This window comes from Ochotona princeps, chromosome 18 (genome assembly GCF_030435755.1).
Source record: "Ochotona princeps isolate mOchPri1 chromosome 18, mOchPri1.hap1, whole genome shotgun sequence".
NCBI lineage: Eukaryota > Metazoa > Chordata > Mammalia > Lagomorpha > Ochotonidae > Ochotona > Ochotona princeps.
In genome coordinates, this window is record NC_080849.1 from 44181188 (window position 1) to 44206124 (window position 24937).

The 24937-nt window shown below is 47.5% G+C and overlaps 1 protein-coding gene across 1 annotated transcript; it reads left to right on the plus strand.

The window, feature by feature from the left end:
* The first annotated feature begins 17253 nt into the window (after window positions 1-17253).
* TGIF1 (TGFB induced factor homeobox 1) lies at window positions 17254-24664 on the plus strand. Its single transcript, XM_004579623.4, has 3 exons — window positions 17254-17624; window positions 22604-22830; window positions 23618-24664. Exons 1-3 carry the CDS (start codon window positions 17609-17611, stop codon window positions 24191-24193), a joined length of 819 nt encoding a protein of 272 aa, XP_004579680.1. The 5' UTR covers window positions 17254-17608; the 3' UTR covers window positions 24194-24664.
* The last annotated feature ends 273 nt before the right edge of the window (window positions 24665-24937 follow it).

Genomic DNA, 24937 nt, shown 5'->3' on the forward strand with positions numbered 1-24937 from the left:
GGATCGGATCTTCCTCTCTGTCTTTCCTCTCTCTGTGCATGCCTTTCCAATAAAAATAAAAATAAAATAAAGAACTTTGTTCTGAACCTGTACTCATTCTATTTCCTTTAATTTTTGAAGCTAATGGAACTACTCATTCTCTCTCCTTTGAATACCTGAACACATTAATCTACTGTTCTTTCCTGATTTTATTTTTGCACTCCTCAGCTGAATACTTTACTCCTAGTGAGTCCTTAGGAATGTCTGTCACGTGGGAGGTTGGGGTCGCCTCAACATCTCAGGGCTCTGATCCCAGCCCAACACCAGCAGACAGGAGCTTTTAGCCTCTCTCTTTCTCTCTACCTCTCATCCTGTCTCTCAAATAGATTTCTTACGAACTTAAAAAAAAAGATATATTTATTTTTATTGCAAAGTCATATACAGAGAGGAGGAGAGACAGAGAGGAAGATCTTCTGTCTGATGAGTCACTTCCCAAGTGACCGTAATGGCCAGAGCTGAACTGATCCGAAGCTAGGCGCCAGGAACCTCTTCCAGGTCTCCCACGCGGGTGCAGGGTCCCAAGGCTTTGGGCCGTCCTCAACTGCTTTCCCAGGCCACAAGCAGGGAGCTGGATGGGAAATGGAGTTGCTGGGATTAGAACCAGTGACCATATGGGATTCCAGCGCATTCAAGGTGAAGACTTTAGCTGCTAGGCCATCATGCCAGGCCCTTTTTATGAACTTTTAAAAAATATTTATCAAGTGAGTAATGTCACTGTCACAGCAGCTTTTTAACTTAAAAAAAGAGCGTCATCACTTTTTGTTATATTCAAAGCTAGGGAGAAGCAGTTCATTGCAGAAAACTTGCAGAAGACTGAAAAGAGTCAGGAAGTACAACCTGTCACTCCAGCACTGGAGCCGTGGACATTTAGGGTGACAAGTAGTCGAACTTGGCATATTATCTTACTTATATTTTTTTATTAATTGCATTGCATTATTTGACACAGTTTCATAGGCACTGGGATTCCCCCCACCCCTCCCCAAACCCTCCCCCCATGGTGGATTCCTCCACCTTGTTGCATTACCACAGTTCAAGGTCAGTTGCGATTCTTTCATTGCAAGCATATACCAAGCATAGAGTCCAGCATCTTATTCCAGCTTACTTATTTTTAAAATGTGACTTGTTTATTTGAAACGCAGGGATGGGGGAGAGAGAGAATCAGTCTTGCACCTGCTGGTTCATCCTCTGTGTGGGCCAGGCCGAAGCCAGAAGTCAAGGGTTCCAAGCAGTTCTGGTCAGATCTCCCCCACTCAGGAAGCTGAGCACCAAGCCATCAGCCGTTCCTCCCAGCTGTGCTGAAACAGGAACCTAGACTGCAGGTGGAGTTGGGATCTTATCCCAGGCCTTCCAAGATGAGATGAAGGCTTCCGAAGTACAGCTTAGCCCACTGTGCTACACCACCCACCACACATGATTTTGTTTTTGCTTTGTATTTTTCCATGGCCATTCACATAACGTCTGGAGTGAATGTAGTTTGGGTGTGAATCTAGGCAGAAACCCTTAGATTAAATAAATAAAAATAATAAATCCTCAATGTGATGAACAGGAAGAAAAAATATGAAGTGGTTATAGGGGCCTCCAAACCTCAACTTTCTTTCTTTCTTTTTTCAGGGACATTTCACATTTACTTGCTTCATATTTTTGACAAATAAACCTGACACATGGCAGAGATTAAAGTCTGATGGTTAGGTGATATCATTTCTTACCAGAAGCAAAGTGTAGTCCATGAAGCTTCATTTTCTTTTTTTTTTTTTAGGATTTATTAATTTTTTATTGTAAAGTCAGATATATAGAGACAGGAGGAAAGACAGAGAGGAAGATCTTTCGTCCACTGATTCACTCCCCTAGCGGGCGCAATGGCCAAAGCTGCTGTCTAATAGTAAATAAGTTAATTCTGTTTTTATTTAGCCCGTTCTATTTTCCCCTAAGATTTATTTTGCATTTCCATGCAGAAATAGTTTGCCCTGTGTGAAATAATAAGCGATGCACTTTGGGGATGAGTGAGAGAGAAATTGAATGACAATGTGTATGTCTAAGCTACGTTGGAACATTCTCTAAACAGCATTGTAAGAAAGAAAACAGAGAGGCAATTCTGTATACTGGATTTTAAAGCTATATGAAGAGATTCATATTTCTGTCTGAGGGGATTTCAGGAAACATTGCTTACAAGTTCAACAGGATAACTGTTATGGGGTCATTAATGCTGTTGGAAAACGCATTTTGCCATTGGAATAAATATTAGAATAAGCGGTGAGTCATTTTCAAATAAAAGCATGTATAGGTTTTGTTCTGTTGTTTTGTTTTTGGTAAATATTTATTTGTATCGGAAAGGCAGATTTACAGAGAGAAGCAGAAACAGAGAGGGAAAGATTTTCCATCTGATGGTTCACTCCCTAAATGGCCACAGTGGCCAGAGCTAAGCTGAACTGGGCCAGGAACCAGAAGCTTTTCAGGGTCTCCTACATGGATGCAGTGTCCCAAGGACTTGAGCCATACTCCCCTGCTTTCCCAAGCCATAAGCAGGGAACTGGATCGGCAGTGGACCAGCCATGATACAAACCTGTGCCCATATGGGACAGTGGCGCTTGCACTGGGGAGTTAATCTGTTGAGGTACTGCATTGGCTCCTGCTGTATTTGTTTTGAAAATATTTATTTATTTGAATATCAGAATTACAGAGAGAGAGAGAATCTTCCATTCACTGGTTCACTCTGTAAGTGGTTAAAATAGTCAGGGTTGGGCCAGACCAAAGACAGCAGCCATGAGTTATACCCAGGTCTCCCATGTGGGTATAGAGTCCCAAGCACTGGGATTCTGTATGAGCACTGGTTCGTGTCCTGGATGCTTCACTTCCCATCCAGCTCTTTGCTTGTGGCCTGGGAGAGCAGTCAAGGTCAGCCTAAAGCCTTGGGACCCTGCCCCTGCATGGGAGACTCGAAAGACTCTCCTGGCGCCTAGCTTTGGATCAGCTCAACTCTGGCCATTGTGGCCACTTGGGGAATGAATCATTGGATGGAAGATCTTTCTGTCTCTCCTTTTCTCTGCAATTTTTTTCCAATTAAAATGACAATCTTAGTTAAATACCTAAAAGGAATTATTTTTATTGGAAGACCAGAGTTTCAGAGAGAGAGGCAAACACAGAGATATAGAAAGATCTTCCATTTGCTGGTTCATTCCCCAAAACATAGTCACGGCCAGAGTTGGGCTGGTCCAAAGTTGAGAGCCAAGAGCTTCTTCCAAGTTTCCCCCATGGGCACAGAGGGCCAAGGAACTGGGATATTCTCCAATGTTTTCCATAGCCATCAGCAGGGAGCTGGATTGGAAATGTCCAGCCACGACTAGAACTAGCGCCCATGTGGGAAACCTGGTGCCACAGGAGGAAGATTAGTGTGCTATGCCACTGCTCTGGTCGCTGTTTGTGCTTTTATATTACATCTAAAATCTGTATGAAAACAGCTTTATATTGGATGCATCATACCCATCTAGACTTTATTCCTTCATCTTCCCTTTCCTATTCTACACACACACACACACACACACAGCAGCTTGCTTCTTAAAAAGTAATTTCATCTATAAAGTCAATAAAGTAAAGCAATAAAGCAATGTTCCTAGAGATCTCTAAGTGAGATACTGGTTGGTTGAAAAAAAAAAATCAAGGCATACATTTTGATAAGTGCCAATTTTACCGCCAAAATAGGCTAGTAGAACCAAAAGCATTAAGGCACCATCTAAAGATAAAGTGTAATTGTTCTTTCTGGCAGAAAGAGAATAGTGAGCCATAAAACAGAAACAGCTAGAAAGAAAATGAAAGCAACACAGAATTCTGGGAGCATTAGTAAACAAACCATTGAGACCAGAGAGTGAGGAGTTAGTGAATGGATAAAGCAGAATATGAACTATATGCATGTGTCCAAAATGTTATGATGTGTGTGGTTCGCTTCAGAGGAACACAAGTGAGAAGGAAGCCTGCAGGTCATGGGTTGGTCCTTGTTGAAGCTGGGTGACAGGGATGTGGAATTCCTTACACTAGTATCTCCCTTCCACTGGATATGCATACAATTTTTATAATAACAAATAAAAGCAAACTCACTCTGGGAATGACAAAGTTCTCTCTCTCTCTCATAAATGTATATATAGGAACTCACTCTAAGCCTCCCACCTGGGGCATAGACCCAGATACTCCCTGTATCCCCTTTAGCAGGAAGCTGGAGTCAGGAGTGGGGCCTGACTGCACCCCAGGCACTTTATATGAGATGTGGGTGTCCACAGCAGCATATTACCCCTGGGCCAAATACCCATTGTGAAATTGTTTTTTCCCCTTTCCTTCCACTGTATTTCATAGTCCCACCATGATAAGGAGGGCTTTAATTTAAACTAAAAAACCATAGTTTCCTGAAAGCATGGCAACAAAGGAGCAGAGGCAGCAATGATTAAAGAATGAATGGGATGGGGAATCAGAGAATCATCTAAACGGGGTTCTTGGAGTTGCAGGCAGCCTGGAGCTTCCGCTGCAGTTGCTAGGCCTTCTGCTGGATCTCGAACCCCTAGAGCTTGGGCACAAACTGGTTGGTGGGTCCCTCAGGCTGGTACTGGAGTTGATCCATGAAGTGCAGGTAAGGGAAACCAGTGTTGAAGCAGGCACCATCACACGAGGGTGTCTTGATGACTTGAGTGTGTACACCCCTTCCCTTGGGGCAGCAGGGTTTTTCCACATCTCCTCAGGATGGCTGAAAGCCTTCTAGCAGCATGCACTGGTTCCCATAGTATGCGTAGGGACAGCAGTCAAAGTCTCCCTGCTGATGCTTTTCCAACATCTGTGCAATGCCACGGTTAGAGAGGATGCAGTGGGCGTGGATCAGGCTGGGAGGTACCTCTGCTGCCTGCTCAGGGTCCCGGTCCAAGATAGCATCTTGAGCTGGTTGAGAGTGAGGCACCGGCTCAAGTCATTTTCTTAAATGAAATTGGTTCAGCACTCGCAGATTGCTGTGTCAACTGTTGCCATTCCCGAAGGGAAGCAGTGATTGGAGTTCGGGTTGATTTTGATGTCACATCACCATTGAAAAGAAGCTAGCTAACTGGTTCTATCAATAGGCTGCTGAGGAGGCCTTGAGGCCTTCCAAAATGAGTTTGGTAAAGAAAATGTAACAAAAGTTTTCAAAACAAGGCTTATTCAAGTAGCTTGGGAATGACTACATTTTCCTGCCTTTTATGGTAAAGTGGAAGAATTTGTTTTGGCTTTTGGATGCCATCCTGTGGAAGCCTGATGAACACTGTGGAAGATAGCAGATTGTTCTCATTTATAAATATGACACTGGACTAGAACATTTTCATTAATTGCTCCAGGCCTTTCAAGGTATGTGCCCATCCCACCCATGCTGTAAGAGCGCTTACTAATGACTTATTCATTCATTTGAAGGAAAAAAGTATCTTGCCCTACTTTTACACATTGTAATGTTTGGCCAGCCCTCCTGTAAAGATTAACTACCACAGCAGGATTCATGTTTCCAATTCTGGAGATTTGGTCATCCAAATCCCAAACCATGTGCTATCTGGCTTGACAGCATTTGTGCCTATTTCTTGTAAAAGGCAATAAATAATTAGGTCCTAGAGTGTCATTAGGGGTTATTCACACTTGTTAGTGATTAACTACCAGTGGCTATTGGACAACAGAGTAAGATTTAAAGGCCTGGAACACAACTTTGTACTGCTTTGGATCCCTGCTCTGGTTTTCAGTACAGGGTTTATGAAAATCTGTAACACAACTGAGAAGCAACCTTAATGACCAATAACTGGGGACCGGTTCTATAGACCATTTCTGTGGTTCCACTGGACTATTATTTAGTCACTAAAAATGATGGTGTAGATCTCTGCACCGGTCTAAGCTTGGCCATTTGTCTTTGTTCATCTCAACCCCAAAGGTAGCCATTGTTAACATTTCCAAGTAGCATTAGAGAAAACTGTAAGCATATAAAAAATTCTACACAAAAAAGGTCTATGAACGGTAGTGTACAATTCATACCTTGCTTCTTTAAACAACTCCAACTTAACAAGGACAGCCATGGTCCACATGATGGCATTTCTGTCACCAATAGAAAGCATATATGATGATGGTCCCATAAGATTGTAAGGCCTAATGATGTCACAGGTGACTTAATACAGATACAACTTATGAATATAGTATTTGCATAAGGTCTGAATTGAAAAAAAACCACATTTCTCAGAAGCTACTACTGTTTTTGTTTTTTTGTGTGTCTGTTTTTCTTTTAGGATTTACTTACTTATTCAAAAGTCAGAATAGCAGATAGTGAGAGACCTTCCACCCACTGGTTCACTGTCTAGATGACAACAGCTGGCTGGGCCAGGTCAAAGCCAGGAGCAGCATTCACATCTCCCACACAGGCATCTGGGGCTAGAACATCTCCCACTTGGCCATCTTCCTCTGTTCTTCCCAGGTGATAGCAGGGAACTGAATCAGAAGTGAATCAACTGAGATATGAACTGGCAGCCAAGTGGGATGAAAGAAATGCATGCCAGCCCCTATTTTTAAAAAATTTATTTATTTATTATTTATTTTATTTTATTGGAAAGGCAGATATACAGAGAGCAAGAGACATAGAGAAAGATCTTCCATCTGATGGTTCACTCCCCAAGTGGCTGCATGGCTGGAGCTGAGACAATCTGAAGCTGAGTCAATCTGAAGCCAGCCAATCTGAAGCCAGCATCTTCCGGGTCTCCCATACCGGTGCAGGGTCCAAACGCTTTGGGCCGTTCTCTACTGCTTTCCGAGGCCACAAGCAGGGAGCTGGATGGGAAGCAGTGCTGCCGGGATTAGAACTGATGCCCGTATGGGATCCTGGGCACGTTCAAGGCGAGGACTTTAGCCTCTAGGCTATCATGCTGGGTCCCAGCCCCTATTTCTGTTGTTAAGCAGTCCATAACTGCTATTAATTTTCTCACGTTCGCGGGATTTAATTTTCCTTATTGTTGTGGAGATAGAAAATGAAGTTTGAATAGTTTCTTCATGATTTTTGGTTATTTGGACTCTTCTTTTTTTTTCCAAGAAATTATTCATCTGTGGACTTCACCCAAGGTCTTGAATGCCAGTTCAAGTACTGGCTGCTCCGGCCTGGCGGCGTGGCCTAGCGGCTAAAGTCCTCGCCTTGAAAGCCCCGGGATCCCATATGGGCGCCGGTTCTAATCCCGGCAGCTCCACTTCCCATCCAGCTCCCTGCTTGTGGCCTGGGAAGGCAGTTGAGGACGGCCCAATGCATTGGGACCCTGCACCTGTGTGGGAGACCCGGAAGAGGTTCCAGGTTCCTGGCTTTGGATCGGCGCAGCACCTGCCCGTTGCGGCTCACTTGGGGAGTGAATCATCGGACGGAAGATCTTCCTCTCTGTCTCTCCTCCTCTCTGTGTATATCTGACTGTAATAAAATGAATAAATCTTTAAAAAAAAAAAAAGTACTGGTTGCTCCACTTCTGATCCAACGCCCTGCTAATCCACATGGGCAGAAGCTGATGACAGCTCATCCACTTGAGTTTCCATCACACGTGGGAGATCAGGATGGAGTTCCTGGTTCCAACTTGGACCTGGCACAAACCTGACAGTTGCATGCTTCCAGGAAATGAGCCAGCAGATGGAAGATCTCTCTCTCTCTCTCTCTCTTACTCTGCTTTCCAAATAAATAAATCATTTCTTTGAAAAATGTTCTTCTTTTCTATAGTTTACATGAGCACTTCATAAATTAAGTCCTTTGATGCAATTCTTTTTCTCAATTTCTTTGGTTTTGAAATGTTTGTGGAATTGCCTATAAATGTAAGCTAAAGATTTTTAAACTGAATAAATAAACATTTATATCTTATCATGCTTTGATTTTGTGCTATGGTTAGACAGGCCTTCCCAGTATAAGATTATATATCTATATGTGTGTTTCAGTGTGTGTGTGCATGTGTGTGTACATATAATACATCTTCTTCAGAACAGGGTGTCTCACCTTGGGCTCTTCTGGCATTTTGGACAGAGCTTTTGCTGTGGGAGCTGCCCTGTGCCTGGTAGACTGTTGAGTGCCATCCTTGTCCTGTCAACCTGGTGCCTATAGCATGCCTTCTCTCCAGTTGTGATCTTAAATATCTACAGACATTGCTACACACACTCTGGTTTAAGACCCACCTTGCTAGAACATTCCTAGATGTATATCTATTTTGTATTTGATAGACTGGAAGAGAGTTCTCAAGACTCCTGGGACACTGTGCCAATCCCCTAACAGTAGGGACGAGGCTGGAACTGAATGCAGCTAGGTGCCTGGAATGCAACCCAGGTCACCCACAAGGGTGGCAAAGACCCAGGGACTTAGGCATCACCTGCTTCCTTTCAGGGTGCACATTAGCAGAAAGCTGGATTCACGGGGAGAGCTGGGACTTAAACCAGGCACCCAGGTGGCATTTGAACTGCTGTGCCAGGCACTCGTGCCCCTGACTTTATTTTTAACTAAAGATCGTCAATTATCCCAATTCAATATTTATCTGGTGTGAAAAGATACCTTTGTCAAAATCTAAATATCAAGCACGTATTTTAATCTGCTAATCTACATGTCCTTTGTTTTTTCTTTACTCTCTGGTACACAACTTTCACATTTTAATGATAACCTTCAAAACACACATTTACTCTTTGGAAGGGCTCTCCCTGCCTCCTCTGCTTTGATCTCTTCATCTTTCAGAATTTGCCTGCCTGCTGTGAGGTGTTTAATTTCAAAGAACTGCAGCACTGTTTTGTCAATGTCCCTTAAAAACAAAACGGAACAGTCCTGTTGTTATTTTGCTGGAAAGTGCTTGGAATTGAAAGACTGACTTGGGGAGACTAAGCATCCATGCAGCTTTCACCACTGACCCTCGCTGGAAAGCAAAAGGTGCCTTTTATATCACTGACATCTTCCTTTATGTCTCTCAGTAGGGTTTTAAAGTTTTCTTCATAAAACTTGCACATATTTCTTGTTAATTTTATTCCTAGATATTTCATCATTTTATTGCTATTATAAATGGCTCCTCTACAGCTTTGGGAAAAAGTAATAATGGTGATGAATGGAAACATGTGAACAGATTAACCCTTGGATAGAAAGAGAAGGAATTAGTTAAAAACAGGTTCAGTATTCTGAAGGGCTTGCTGTTGCTGAACCAGGGTACTTATTCCAAGAAAATAAACACTTTTAAAAACCAGGATCCATTTACATTCCACATTTAAAATAGTATTTTGCTGCTTTCAGCTCTGCATATGAGCTTTTCTACTAACACTCCCCCCAAACAAACACCTAACACACATACACACAAATTATTTTTAAAAGAGGAGAAAAACAATCAGTACTATAGAAAATTATTAATGCACAAGAAAATATAAAATTGACAAGGGGGGCCCGGCACGATAGTGTAGTGGTTAAAGTCCTCGCCTTGCACGCCTGGGATCCCATATGGGCGCCGGTTCTAATCCCGGCAGCTCCACTTCCCATCCAGCTCCCTGCTTGTGGCCTGGGAAAGCAGTCAAGGACAGCCCAATGCCTTGGGACCCTGCACCCGAGTGGGAGACCCGGAAGAAGTTCCTGGCTCCTGGCTTCGGATTGGCTCAGCTCCAGCCGTTGCGACGCTTGAGGAGTGAATCAGTGGACGGAAGATCTTCTTCTCTGTCTCTCCTCCTCTCTGATCTGACTTGGCAATAAAAATACATCAATCTTAAAACAAAATAAAATAAATAAAATTGACAAGGGGCCAACATTGTAGCACAGCTGGTTAAGCCATGGCATGCAGTGCCGGCATCCTCTATGAGCTCCAATTCAAGTCCCAGCTGCTCCACTTACGACTCAATTCCCTGCTGATGGCCTGACAAAGGCAAATGGAAGCTGCCTGAGTGTTTGGGCCCCTGCCACACCCACAAGAGATCCAGATGAAGTTCCTGGCTTCAGCTTGGCCACTGGGGCCACCTAGGGAGTAAACTAGCAGATCTTTCTCTGTGTAACTGTGACTTTCAAATAAATAAATAAATTTAAGTAGACAGGTAAACATATAAAAATATTTCTTCCCCTTTCACACAAAATGTCAGTTCTAGAAAATTAGTGGAAAAAATAGGTTCCATTTATTTTCCTTTTTTTTTTTAAAGATTTATTCATTTTATTACAAAGTCAGATATACATAGAGGAGGAGAGACAGAGAGGAAGATCTTCCGACCGATGATTCACTCCCCAAGTGAGCCGCAACGGGCCGGTGCGCGCCGATCCGATGCCGGGAACCTGGAACCTCCTCCAGGTCTCCCACGCGGGTGCAGTGTCCCAAAGCTTTGGGCTGTCCTCAACTGCCTTCCCAGGCCACAAGCAGGGAGCTGGATGGGAAGTGGAGCTGCTGGGATTAGAACCGGCGCCATATGGGATCCCAGGCGCGTTCAAGGCAAGGACTTTAGCTGCTAGGCCACGCCGCCGGGCCCATTTATTTTCTTAAAAGGTAAGTTCTTTATGTTACTATTTAAAGGTATTTATTCATTTGAAATGCAGAGTGATAGAGCCAGAGACACAGAGAAAAATCGTTCATTTGCTAGTGCACACTCCAAAGGGCAACAGCAGCTGGGACTTGTTCATGGAGAAGCCAGGAGACTGGAACTTCATTAGGTCTCCTATGGGCTGGCAGGAGCCCGTGTGTTTTGGGTCATCTTCTGTTGCTTTCCCAAGCACATTAGCAGGTAGGCAGATGGGAGCCGAAAGGAGATAGGCTCAAACTGGCGCTCTGATATGGACTGTTGGCACTGCAAGTAGCGGTTTAATCCATTGTGCCATAGTGAAGGGCCCTGTGGAAGGTTTTTTTTTTTTTTTTAAGATTTATTGTATCTTTCTGTAAAGATTTACAGAAAAATAAGCAGACAGAAAAAGAGAGAAAAAGTGATCTACAATCCACTGGTTCACTCTCCAAATGGCCACAATGGTTGGAGCTGGGCTGTTCTGAAGCCTGAAACCAGGAGCCAGGAGCTTCTTCAAGGTCTCCCACATGGGTACAGGGGGCCTAAGAATTTGGGCCATCTTCCACTGCTTTCCCAGAAGTAGGAAGCTGGATTGGAAGTGGAGTAGCTGGGATTTGAACCAGCACCCACATAGGACACTGGCACCTCAGGTGGAGGCCTAACGCACTATGCCACGGCACCAGGCCCTGGTTGGTCTTCTAAATAAATGAGATCAGTTCAAATTTTGAATGCACATACTTTTCAACTTCCACCTTCCAAAAGATCTGTCAACATGCTAATCTGCTGAAATGTCAACCACAGGTTCCAGCGCACAGTCAGAAGCCTCTCAGAACGGGTGGTACCCACATTGTAAGTATTAAATAGTCCCAGTACAATTGCACTCTTTTTGTGTTTAGTGACAAACTGTTAACAATTAAATGCTCGTCCAGCCCAGCGGCGTGGCCTAGCGGCTAAAATCCTCACCCTGAACGCGCCTGGGATCCCATATGAGCGCTGGTTCTAATCCCGGCAGCTCCACATCCCATCCATCTCCCTGCTTGTGGCCTGGGAAAGCATTCGAGGATGGCCCAATGCATTGGGACCCTGCACCTGCGTGAGAGACCTGGAGGAGGTTCTAGGTTCCTGGCTTTGGATCGGCGCAGCACCAGCTCACTTGGGGAGTGTATCATCAGATGGAAGATCTTCCTCTCTGTCTCTCCTCCTCTATGTATATCCGCCTTTCCAATAAAAATAAATAAATCTTTAAAAAAAAAACAATTAAATGCTCGTCACCAGGAAAATTTTTTTAAACCCCACAAATTGCAAAATATCATGATTGTTTAGCTAATTGGCTCAGAGTTTACACTGGCATGAATAATTAAATCATTTTTCCCAATGGTGACTTCTTCACCTGTAAGGTAGGGATAATCATAATACCTCAGGGTTATTTTCACAAATAAATATGGTAAAATAAGACACGTATCTGTATTCTACCTGCCTGGCATGTTGTATCCAATTGAAGTTTGAGTTATTATTATTAATGATTCCTTATAGTGCCATTAGCATACACTATTTGTTGTGTATCTGTGATGTTTTCATAAAGGCTGAAATAATGAGTGTACATTTTGGAGAAATTACAAAGGAGAAAAAGCAAGTTAAAAATCAAACAAGGGCCTGGCGGCGTGGCCTAGTGGCTAAAGTCCTCACCCTGAACGCCCCGGGATCCCATATGGGCGCCAGTTCTAATCCCGGCAGCTCCACTTCCCATCCAGCTCCCTGCTTGTGGCCTGGGAAAGCAGTTGAGGACGGCCCAAAGCTTTGGGATCCTGTACCCGCGTGGGAGACCCGGAAGAGGTTCCTGGTTCCCGGCTTTGGATTGGCGCGCACCGGCCCATTGCGGCTCACTTGGGGAGTGAATCATCGGACGGAAGATCTTCCTCTCTGTCTCTCCTCCTCGCTGTATATCTGACTTTGTAATAAAAATAAAAATCTTTTAAAAAAATAAAACTAAATAATTAAAAATTGTGAGGGTAACCTTAACAAGCTAAACTAGTAGTTGCTATTCCCGCTCCGTATAAGTGTGTGTCTGAGTACTAGCTGCTCCACTTCTGCTTTAATTAACTGCTAATGCATCCTGAAAGGCAGCAAATGACAGCTCACGTACTTGGGTGACTGTCACTCTCAGGGGAGATCCCGAGGGAATTCTTGCTCCTGGCTTTCGCCTGGCCCCGCCCTGGCTGTTACAGGTATTTGGGGAACAATTCAGTGGATGGAAGATCTACCTGTGTTGTTTTGACTTTTGAGTAAATAAAAACATTTAAAAGGAATGTTTGTGCTATGAGAGAAATACATTGGCTGAGCTAGATCTGAGATTTGTCACCTTGGGTACATCTGGGGATGTCTGGAGACTTTTGCGCTTGTCCCAAATGGGCAGGCTGTGGTCCTACTGGTTATCAACCAGGGATGTGGCCCTACAACACAGACTTCACAACAAAAACATTATCCAGCTCCAAATATCAAAAGGGCTGTGTGAGAAAAGGCCTGAGCCAGGAGGTGGGTGGCGGGAAGGGGGGTGGTTTCCTAAGATAAGAGGACTCTTCATGAACCTTCAGACCAAACCAGGACTGGTGAGAGCCGGCCCAAACACCCATCATGAGGTGAAGGACTGTCCCAGGCGGAGGGGACTGAGAACAAATAGCAATGAAAAACCCACTGTTGACCCTCCCCGTGCCCCTCAGTGGTTCACATGAATGTGTATTCTTCTTAAATACGTAAACCACAGCAAAATAAAATAAATGTATTAAATAATAATTTACAAAATCCACCCCTTCATGTGACCACACCAGGAGCAGAGAGGCCAGGAAGAGGTCTTCAATTTCATCTCCCTTTCTATATAGAACTTCTTTCTCCTGGCCTTTTGGAAACAGACTTTTTGTTTTGTTTTGGCTTTTTGTCTTGCAAAGGGAGATTAGGAAGAAATGCAGTGCGTGGAAGAGGGCATCTGATAGAGCCAGTGGATTCCAGAGGGTGACTCCCCTAGTGTCTGGCGGCCCAGCCCCGTTCCTTCCCCTCCACACCCATCTGACCTCCCAGGAGGACAGGATTTCCTAGGAGTGCTTTGAGACCCAAATCAGTGATGTCCAGTTTTGGGTTTAATGCCTTCCGGCTCTATACCATCAATTACATGGCCAGTTCAGGTACTCAGTGAGATCATTTCAGCAAGTGTTTGCTCTGCTCTCTTGATTCCAAAACTCTTAAAGAGAAGTGAGACTTTGACAGAGGAGAAAGAAGGGCTGGGTGGGGGAAGTACACGCTCTGAGAAAACTGGTTAAAAACAAAAGTAGCAGCCCCAGAGACATTATTCATGCAGAGCCAAGAGGGGAGTTAGCCGGAGGGGGCTGATACAACCACAAGATGGCTGCAGCCCAGCCCCAGGCCCTTTAAAACACAAAGTTCAATCCTCCCTAAGCAAAGTGAGATTATGCATTGTTTGCACAGCGTTTGAAGCAGTGTGCAAATTTTATAAAAAGATCTGCCTTCCAGGTTCTAGCAACAAAAAGGAGCTAGTAAGTGCAAATCATCATTCCCCGACCCAGGACACAGAACCAGACAGAATCTTGAGTCTACAGGTGAAATGAACATACTCCCCAGTGGCTTCACCAACTGTTATCAAAGTGTTTCCTGGTAGCTGTGTAGGTGGGCACGCTTTTCTGCCATATTTGCCTCCCCAAGTTTTTGCTTTGGGTTTTGAAAGCTTTGCAGGCTGTGAAAAGTGCCTTAACTGTTTAGAATATGTTTGTTTCACGACTTGGCCTTGAGGAAGATTGAAACAGATGAGACACCAACTAGAACTGTGTGTGCCTGGAGACAAAGAACAGTGAACTTTCATCACACAGCCTCCAAAAGCACCAAGCAACGTCGCAATCGTACTCAGGAAATTTCCCAATGCAGTTCACATTCATGTGAATCCAGCAAACCATCCCAAGCAAATGTGAATCCATATAGTTTTAATTTTAGCACGGGGGTGGGGGTGGGGCGAGTTTAAAAGTCACCGGGTCTGTTTTACAGAGAGGCCCTGAGATTTTCAGGCACTGACAGAGCCAGAATGGAAACTCGTTTTTCCATCTCGGGAATGGCAAACAAACAAACAAGCAAAATATATTGTATGCAATTGCTGGTATGTGGAGCCCATAGTTTTTGGGGGGAGGGAGTTGTTTCCTTCAATGTGACAAAGCTAGGCACGTTGGGGAGGGCACTAATGCAGAGGTCCAAACGAGTTTGGGGTTCAGCTTAAGGGTGGTGAACCCTCTACCTAAGGGGTTATAAGGCTTCGGTAGCACAAGATGGTGGCCGTGTTCCCCTGGGGGAGCATCCCGCCAATTTTAACAAGGCCTTCCGTAGGATTTTCTCAAGCAAAAGGTGTGCATTGCAAGGATGAGGCCAGTGCGTTAGCCGGGGTGAGTTTCAAGTTTCCACTTTTTTTTTCCTCTTCAGGATGTAAAAGAGGCTTTACATTCTCTCCGCCCCCCTCCGCGTTTCCCCTAGAAAGTCTGTTTTCTAGCTGCAAACCGGCTCGCCCTCTGAGTTTCTACCCTGGTTGCCTGAGAATCGCGGTAATTGGCCAAGTTCACTTTAGAGCCGAAAGAAAAGCTATCTTTGTGTACAAAATGAGAGCCACCGCGTGGCCAAGGATAACCACGAAGAAGAAGGAAACGTTTGGGTCTCGAGCAGCCGAAAGCTGGCGGGTCGGGGGGTACGGGAGGGCTGCAGCCGACGGGAGGCTTGCTGTGCGGCCGGCTTAGCACCGCTTTCCAAGTTAGCAAACAAAGCGTCTCCGCAGTAACCGCCCGGCTTGCAGACTGGGCTGCTGCCACTCAGGCCGCCGAGCTCCTCCTCCTGGCGTCTCTCCTCCCTCCTCTCCCGGCTCTCCAGCGGATGTGAGCCACCAATCCCAGCCACAAACAACCCTTTAAATGAAAGGACCGGGCAGCCCTCTAACGGGCGGCGGGGCGCGGCCCCCTCCCCGCATCTGTCCGCCCCGGGCGCAGCAGCTGATTCATCCCCGGCCAGGCGTGGGGAAGGAGCTGCGCTGCAGGCGGAGGCAGGGCAGCTTCCAGCCTGGTGGTTCCCCCCCACCCCACAACCACCACAAGGAACCAGTTCCCCCCGCCTCGTGTCTCCTGTGCTGTTTCAGATGTGGGCTCTCTTCCGTGCCGCAGAAGCAGCAAAAATCCTAAGGTTGTTGCCTCTTTACAGTGACGCTTTTCTTCCGTGTTGATTCCAAGTTCCTATAGTTGGGAAACCCACCCCGGGCTTTTAAAACTCTGACCCGAATGCACGCACTCTTGGGGCGGGGGAAATTGGCTTTGTAAATGTTCAGAGTAATCCGAAAACAGAAGCTCTTAAAAGTCTGGTTAGTCATGTTTGGGCTGCCTGAATCCTCCTCTTCGGGGTTAACCTTATTTCCACTGGCTTTCTCTAGCGAGGTCACAAAACAAAAACAGCGCCGAGTCCACACTGGGGGCAGAGGCGGCGCTGACGTCTCCTCCAGGGTTATTTACGTTTGGAGGATTTTTTTTTTCTTCTTTGCCGTGGGGAACGTTTTCCCCGTGGCAGATGACAGATCGTTTGCTCCAAAACAACGGGACAACCCCACGCAAACACTAGACCCCGAAGGGGGGGAGGGGCTTGCGTGTCTCGAAACCAGCCTACAGCATCTGGCGTCTGCCAAATGGCATTTCATCAAGGGACTCCTGTTGGAGTCCGTCTGACTTTCCACCAAAATAAACCGTCAGGAACATGTGTTTACTTACTGGCTAGTTTCTGTTTGAAATACAGGGGGAGGAGAAGTGCTGGGTGTAAGTCCTCAAAGTAGACACTGTTTAACCGAAACGACCAGCAAACCCTCTTCCTTAGGCGTGGCTGCCCCTTCTTTAGAAAGGGTCCGGGAGTGGAGAGGGGTGACGGGCGGTCTGGCCGGGTCGCCACGGGGCGGGCGGGCGAGCGCGCGGGCAGTCCCCAGGCAGAGCTGGTTAAAGAGCATGTGAGCATGACAAGTGCCTGTCCGCAACGTGTTCGATTTCGAAACCGCCCTGCAATCCAATCCGGAACTCGCAGCTTTAGCCCCGGGGAACAGGCACTCGCCTAGGGTTGTCGGTGCCTCATCCAACCCCACCTACACCCCCGCCAGCTCTCGCTGTCTCCAACCGAGGAAGAGCCAGGGGAGAAGGGTGCGACGCGGCGCGCCCGCGTGTCCATGGCAGCCGCGCATTCTGGAAGAAGTTGGTGCTTGTCCCGAATACTTTTCCTCCCGCGCCCCGCCCCTTGGGCCAGAAGCGGCTCGGGCAGGGGCTGCGCCGTTCGAGGTAGCTGTCAAAAAACCAGAGGAGCAGCCTCTTCTCGGGGTTGGAAGAGGGGGAGGTGAGGGCGTTCTTTTTTTTCCCCACCAGTTGGAAATTTCTTACCCAAACGTACCCCCTTCGCCAGTCCCGGGAAGAAAGGCCCCAAGAGAAAACCCCCGGGAGGTGCTCGGCTGGTGATTCCGCCGCCCCGTGCGGGATGCGGGCGGCGGGTAGGCAGGAAGAATCGCGTTTCTGAACTCGGCTCCCAACTCCTTCCGCCCCCGCCGGGGACGGGGTGACAGCGGCCCGAGCTCGATCCGGTCCACCCAGGCTGGAAGGGCGGGGGAGGGGCCGAGGAGCGGCTGGACGGGCGGGGGACGGGGCGGGCGGCTGGGGGCGGAGGCAGGACCTCCTGTACCTTCCCTCCTCTCCTTTCTCACTCTGACAGCGGCGAGGTACGCCGAGCAGGAGCTGGGAACAAAGGAACCGAGTGCTGAGGGGAGCGGCTTGGGTGAGACAGAGCCCCCGGCCGGCTGCCAGAAGATCCCGGTAGGAGGAAGCCCAAGTGTCACTTGAATTCCACCCAAGGAGCGGGCGCCTGGGATCCGAGCGCCTTGTTTATCAATAACGGCTGGAACACGTCCTACAAGTTACGGGAGAATCGGCAGAGAGGCAGGAAGGTCGCCGGCCCCCCCGTGCGGCGGCTCCTGACCCCCCTGAGACCCAAGCCCTGCCTGGCGCTGGGAGACAGCTCCAGCATGAAAAGCAAGAAAGGTAAGGCGGCCGCAGGGGCTGAGCGCATCAGTGCGCGCGTCGCGAGTGCCGGGGAAACGTGCTGACCCAGCCGCGCTGGGTCGGGGGCCAGAGAGACTTGGTGGACTTTTCCCACCTGGGGACTCTGGGGCTGGAAAGGCGGCCGTGCTCTTTGTTGGGACAGCGTCTGAAACGCCAGTTGCTGTTTTTCCTCCTAGACACAACCCGAGGGGGCTGCTGGGGAGGGAGACGAGCCTAACTCCACGCTGCTTGGCGCGTTGTCAAGAAACACGCTCAGCGCCTTGTTTGTGCGCCTCCAAGTTTCATTGTCTGCTTCCATACCTCACGCTCGGCCCCGCCGCCGCATGGCTTCGCGAACCCTTTACCTCAGGCTGGAGGGGGGTTGTGGGGTCCGGGTTGGGGAACCCCGCGCCTAGCTTTTTCAGGGCGGGGTGAGCAGCGGAACCGCGCTGCGTCTTTGTCTGAAAGTTGGGCTCCGGGAGCCCCCTCACTCTCAGCCGGACCTGGGCACTTATTCTTGGGTGTGTGTGTGTGTGTTTACAATTAAGGGAATGTGAACCTGGCCCCTCACACGGCCCTCGTGTGTGAGCAGTTTTAGAAAGCTAAACTTCAGAAAAGAAAATTTCCAGTCTCTTAAATAACTTTTCCCACGATGAATTTGGGGGCAAGATGAAAAGTTAGGACAAGCGGGCCAGCAAGCTAACAAACGGCATTCAGTCAGAATGTGTCCCAAGTGTGACAAGCAGCAGGCTTGGTTGTAAGTACAGAAGAGCCAGGCTGTCATTGTTTCCACCAAGCGTTCTGGAAGTTTTACAACTAAAACTTGCCGTCTGGTTTAAAAAAAAAAAAGATCAAAATACACAAGGAAAAAAAAAACACCTAGAAAGGTCAAGGACTGAGAAGTCCCTTTTGAAGTTCACTTCGGAGTCCCGGCCTGGGAGGTCCCCCGAGTGTTCCGTGGAGGGCTTTTCTGTTGTGATTTATGTGGAGTGGATCAAAACAGAAGTTGATCGCGGGGGTGGGGGCGCTGCTGCGCATGCCCGGGAGCTCCCTCGCGTGTGGGACTCGCATTCTTTCAGACGCGGACGCCGAGCGCCGCTCCCACGGAACCATGCAGTTGTGGTGCGGCACACGCGCACGCACGCACCGCCCCGGCGTGCTCTTTCGGCCGCCTCTCTCCGGTGCGGGTGTCCTGTGATTCCTGTGAGACTTTGCAACAAGCCAAACTTATCTGCTCCCAAACCCGGCCCCTGACGTTTCCAGTGAGAGAAATACACGCGAAAGACCGGGTCACGGGGGTGGGGAAGAGTTCGTTGGTTGTAGGACTTCCCCTCTCTTCCTCCCCGAGGGACACAAGGGGACAACAGGGGCACGCTTAAACTTGGGGGACATTTAAAAGTCGGCTGTGAGGGGGCGTTAGCGGGAAGAACCGCGTCAGGCTGGACCCTGGCGGGGATGACAGGTCCGGACCCTCCCAGTGCCGCGGGGTTGACACCCTGAGGCGGGTGGGGTGGGGGTGGGGGCTGTTTTCTGACGCGGGTTCTAGCACGCCGAACTCCTAGCCCGCCTTCCGCCGGTGAGGGGGGGGCTCGCCCCATTGTTCGGGCTCCGACGGGGGGCTGCTCCGACCCGCCTCCCCCCACCCCAGTTCTCCTCCTCGGCGCCCCTCGCTCCCCGCTAATCCCAGGCTCCCCGGTATCCCACCCCCCAGCCCCCATCCACCCCCGGGCTGGGGGCTCGAGCGGGGCCAGCGGGCTGGATCCGTGGGGACCCCCGCGGCGCCGACTCACGGAAACAATGAAAGGTGACGTGTTGGAAGGGAACTTGGCGACTGCTTCAGGGCCCGTGTGGGGGAAGCTGAAAGTGACGAACTGGCCCGTGTTTGCTTTCCCTTTTGAGGTTTCCTCCCGGTTCGTCTGGGGCCGGGGCGGCAGGGTTCACGGCCTCGTTTCTGGGCTCGAGGGGTGGCCTGGAGCCCTGGCGCGTGCTCTTCCGCTCGCGGTCGCGGATAAAAAGTTTTGCGGGCGAGTTGCAGTGGAGGCCGCGGAGCTCTCCAGAACAAAAGCTGCCCGCTCTGCTCGGCCGGCTCCTCCCTCTGGCGCGAGCCTCCCGGCGTCCCGAGCCACCTGGGACGGGGAACGCCTTGCCTGCGGCCCACGAGCGACCCCCAGGGAGTCGGGTCGGGCCTCTGCTCTAGTCTGTGTGCATAGAGAAGTCTGAAAGCCTCAGGTGTCCTTAGAGCAAAAACTTTTGAACGGGATTCCGGAGCCCCGGGATTGGTCGGATAGGTCTGTGACAAGAAGGTCCTTTCTTGAAGGCTGAGGGTGCAAAAACAAAACAAAAAACACCTGAAATAGTGTAACAGTAAGCAGAGAGGTTAGTTGAAGAAGAACCCCTTCTTAATTCTCCCGGTTGCTGTGTGTTGAATTCCCGCCTGAGGGCGTTCGTCTTGGCTTGGGGCAGTCCGGGGGCACCTTGGGTTTTCGGTAACTAGGGAGTTTGAGTCGAATTTGACTTCTCCAGAGGAGATAATCGGAACTTGGTTAGGGTCGTCTGTTTTTTCCTTTTTCTTAAATGCCTTCTTCCCAGTTACTTCCAGATTCTTTTCTGGACTTTAGCCGCTAGGCCACGCCGCCGGGCCCCTTTTTTGGGTTTTTCGAGCCCTCCTTCACCACCACCCCCCTCTCGCCCCTTTTTGTGGTGTGATGGATCTGTTGAGAAAACGCTGGATCGATAACCGCTGCTCAGAGCTGTGGGATCCACAGGCCATCTTGCGGCTTTCGACAGCCCCATTTCCTTGTCTGGGGAGAGTCGCAAGGCTTGGGATTCTGCCCCCCACCCTCCCTCCCGGCCACATTTTTGAAGTGTAAGCAAAGCAAGACGTTTGGAAACACGTCGTAACCGGGAAACTTTTCAAAAGCTCTGTTACAGTAGGAAATGAGTAAGGAGGAAAAAGTCTTTTTGTTTTTCCAAGCCGAGCCACAATCAAGGGGGGAATTTGCATGAAAACAGCCCTGACAGCAGCCAGCATGGTTCAGCTGCAGTCAACTCTCAGCTGGCCGAGCCAAGGATCTCAAGTCTCCACTTCCTGTTACTTCAGCTTTTGTGCACATATTGGAAATATTTGTTAAGAGGTCCTGGGGCCTGGCATTCATTTATTTAAATGAACTGAGGACAGAGTGGAGTGGCGCTGCAGCTCCGCGGCTTAAATGAAACCTGCTTCTGAAACACCAGGCTTCTCGTGCAGCTCGCAGATCAAAGGGCAAACTTCAGGGGGTTTTTTGTTTTGTTTGCTTCAGACCGACCCTGTTATTATCAACTTACAGTGGGAATTCACTGTTCCATGAGTACATTTTCACACTTTTCCTAGATTTAAAAAAAAGAGGGGGGAGTGGGGAGGGACGAAAGTATAACCATTAAGAATGTCTGGCTTTTCAGACATTGGAGAGTTTCAACAAATTGCTTCATTGAGACGTGCTTTAGTGATTCGATTACTTTTAGTACTTTTAGTAGTGAAATCTCCTTAATTAGCAAAACAAATGTGAAACAGGAACTCATTTATAATTTACGTTGTTTTATTTGTGGTTCTTAACCCAATTTTCAGCTTTCTCAGCAGGGAAAGCTGTTTCAGCTTTCAGTATGCCCTTTTAAACTCTTCTTCTTAAGTTTAACTATTCAGGGTAGGGAAACGTCAGATACCCGGCTGTTAAAAGTTAGGAGTCCAGTGAGGTGTATTTATGGCTGTTTGTTGAGCCTTGAGCTAAAGTGAATTTGCAAGCTCATCCACCTCTTTTGTTAGAACTTGCTTTACTTTGTCTCTGGAGGGTCCTGCCTTGCCTGGAGGAACGCCCTCCGTACCTTCTGCCCCCTGCAGTCCAGAGCGAGGAAATGTCACCTAGTAGCAATCTTTGAGTCAATTAAAAGGGTGGCTTAAAAAAGATTCCCTAAGCTATTTTTTTTTTAATTCGCTAACCTAGATGTGCTAGTATTTGCACGAATGCTGTCGTTTCCCCTTCGTGTATACTTTTAAATTCCAGATAGCCTCCATAAAACACTGTTCTTTTGTCCTTCGGAATTGCAGGATGTACTTTTGGGGGCAGGGGGAGCCGAAGCATTTGTTATTTGGAAGTTTTTGTAGTTGAGAATGAGGCTCCAATGTCTCATAAGGAGGTCAGGTCTGAATTGTTACTAAAATCTGTATGATTTACATATTCTCTATGGTTTGAATTCTTAAAATTTCTGGTGGGATTAAAGTACTTGGGACCGAAGGAGCTTCCTTTGGGAGTAAGTTGCATATGCAAGTTTCTTTGTCATGTAATCACTGAAGACTGAACTCTGCTAATTGATATGTAATAGAGCGGTTCAGATTAAGCTGGTGGGGGAAATTTCAAGTTATTCAGTGTTAGGCATTGTTGAACCAGGAGTAGAAAAATATCTTTGTGTGATGAAGATAAAATCTGCAGTGATATATATTTTTTTAAGGTGACATACATTAGCAATGAGTCAGAAAGGACCGGTGGTAGAGTTTCGCTTGCTTTTACTCTAAACTTTTGCTGGAACCCAAAGGAAGAATACTGTTTAAAATATGCATTAGGACAGTCAGTGCATTGTTTCTCCCAGCTTGCAGTCTGCTTGAGGAGAGGAGACTGTTAGCTACAGCATCCTTCCTGTTCAAAACGTGTGCAAGCTATTGACCCTCGGCAGAGCCTGTCTCGAGTCAAATTGATGAAAGACTCCGAGCATCATTTAAAAGGAATGTGAGAATTGAATCCTGGAGAGAATAGCTGAGAAAATCTGGCAGTTGGTTGAGAATCTTTATTGTGTGCTGCAGGAGTGGACCTTGTGTAACGCTGGACGGGAAACTCCCGCGCTGGAGTGGAGGAAAGTAGTCACACTGAGCGGTCAGAGTAAAGGAGCGGTGCAGCTCACGGGGCTCTGCTGGGGATGGGGATTGACTGGAGGCCTTTGTCCCGTCCTAGGTGTCGTGGTGGCTTCCGGCAGTGACACTGAGGATGAGGACAACACGGACATTCCGTTGGACCTTTCCTCTTCAGCCTGCTCAGGCAAGAGGAGGCGAAGGGGCAACCTGCCCAAGGAGTCTGTTCAGATTCTCCGGAACTGGCTGTATGAGCACCGATACAATGCCTATCCCTCGGAGCAGGAGAAAGCCTTACTGTCCCAGCAGACACACCTCTCCCAGCTACAGGTAAGGAAAGAGCTCGAGGGCTAAGCATGCATTGTTATTTCCAAAAGTCATTTCACAACATTCCTCATTCCTGGGTGTCAAGTCATCAATTTCCTCTGCACTCAAAAGGCGAGAAGGAATATCTTTCTTTTTTTTTTCCTTATGGTAAACTTTACAGTGCTGGCAGCTAATAACTATTTCGAGAACACTGAACCACTTGACAGTCATCTGTCAAGTGGCGTTTCCTTTAATGCCTTAAAAGAACCCTCCTTTATGCAACAAACATAAAAAGGAGGTTAAACCTTACTCTATTGCCCTGGAAACTGGTTTATATTTAAACAAGGGCAGACTTCAGTGAGGTAATTCATATTGTGCCTGTTGACATAGTCATTTGAACTGAGAAAAATCAGTTACCGGGAGGAGTGGCACTTTTCATACACAGGAAAAGTTCTCCTGTAGTTGATTAACTTAAATGCTGGGGCAGTAGGTAATAGGTTAAAACGGAGAGAGTTAAAGGCAAACCTTGCTCTCTGAGCTCATTTTCAGGTGTTTGAGGAGTGAAAATCCTTTTGTTTCTTCTGCAAAGGTTTAAGCAAATTCAGTATTCAAGAGAGGGTGGTTGTGACCGGAGGCAGGCTTGCTTTCTTTGCTGGGTCAGATACCTTGAAATAATTTGGTCGCTTCAGACAAGCCCTCTTATGCCTTCCTTAACACAAAGAGAGGTCAGTTAGGCGCACGGAGGAATGTTCCCAGAACCTGTTTGCCAAGTGAATAAGGGAAATGTTTCAGCATACTGATGTGATTTCAGGTCTGTAACTGGTTCATCAACGCCCGCCGCAGGCTCCTCCCTGACATGCTGAGAAAGGATGGCAAGGATCCAAATCAGTTCACAATATCCCGCCGTGGGGCCAAGATTTCTGAAGCAAGCTCTATGGAGTCTGCAGTGAGCATCAAAAGCTTCATGCCAGCTCTCGAGGAGAGCCCGTTCCATTCCTGTACAGCTGGACCCAGCCCAATCCTAGGGAGGCCACTGTCTCCTAAGCCACCATCCCCGGGATCAATTTTGGCTCGTCCGTCGGTGATCTGCCACACCACTGTGACTGCATTGAAAGATGTGCCTTTCCCTCTCTGCCAGTCAGTTGGTGTGGGACAAAACACAGATATCCAGCAGATAGCAGCCAGCAGTTTTACAGACAGCTCACTCGTGTACCCAGAGGACACGTGCAAATCCGGACCAAGTACAAACACACAGAGTGGTCTTTTCAACACTCCTCCCCCAACTCCACCAGACCTCAACCAGGACTTCAGTGGGTTTCAGCTGCTCGTGGATGTTGCACTCAAAAGGGCTGCAGAGATGGAGCTTCAGGCAAAGCTTACGGCGTAACCATTTTGTCAAGCACAACAGTTCTCAAAAATGGCCTGGTTGCCGGGGTGATGGCAAGAGAGGAATTGCATTATTTTATATATTTTTTTATTAATATTTGCACATGGGATTGCTAAAATGAAGCTTCCTGTTACTGAGATCTTCAATGGAATACAGTCATTCCAAGAACTATAAACTCAAAGCTACTGTAGAAACGAAGGGTTTTCTTTTTTTCAATGTTTCTTGGTAGACAATTCAAAATGTGAGATGGTTCCCAACATCATGTGATCTTTTTTTTCCCTCCCTTTCCCCCTTTTTTGTTGATGTTTTTCAGACTGTGCAATACTTAGAGAACCTATAGCATCTTCTCATTCCCATGTGGAACAGGATGCCCATATACTGTCTTAATAAATTTTCATTTTTTTTCAAACAAATATGATTCTAGTTGATTGATGCCTTTTTTCATGACATAATAAAATATTTTCTTTAAAAGTTATTGTCATGCAGAGTATTCTGTTAAGGGAGGCACTCCTTAAGAAGAGAAGGGATATAGTGTCCAAAGAGCAGGAAGTTGGGTGTAAGACGGGATGTGAGTTAGGGGGTTGTCACCAACGCTTTGAAGAACTGGACAACTAGTCAGTGTACAGAAACAGGGTGTGTAATAGTTATGACTTGATGGGAGGTAGAAGCAGACCCTTGAATCTACTTCCAACTGAATGACACAAATTGAAGTGAATCAGATCATCTGTTTAGTTACTCAGTTCC

Excerpts from the sequence above, each read along its gene's own strand:
- TGIF1 (XM_004579623.4), top strand. Across the intron at positions 22,831-23,617 it reads CACACCTCTCCCAGCTACAG|GTCTGTAACTGGTTCATCAA; the intron begins GTAAGGAAAGAG and ends ATGTGATTTCAG.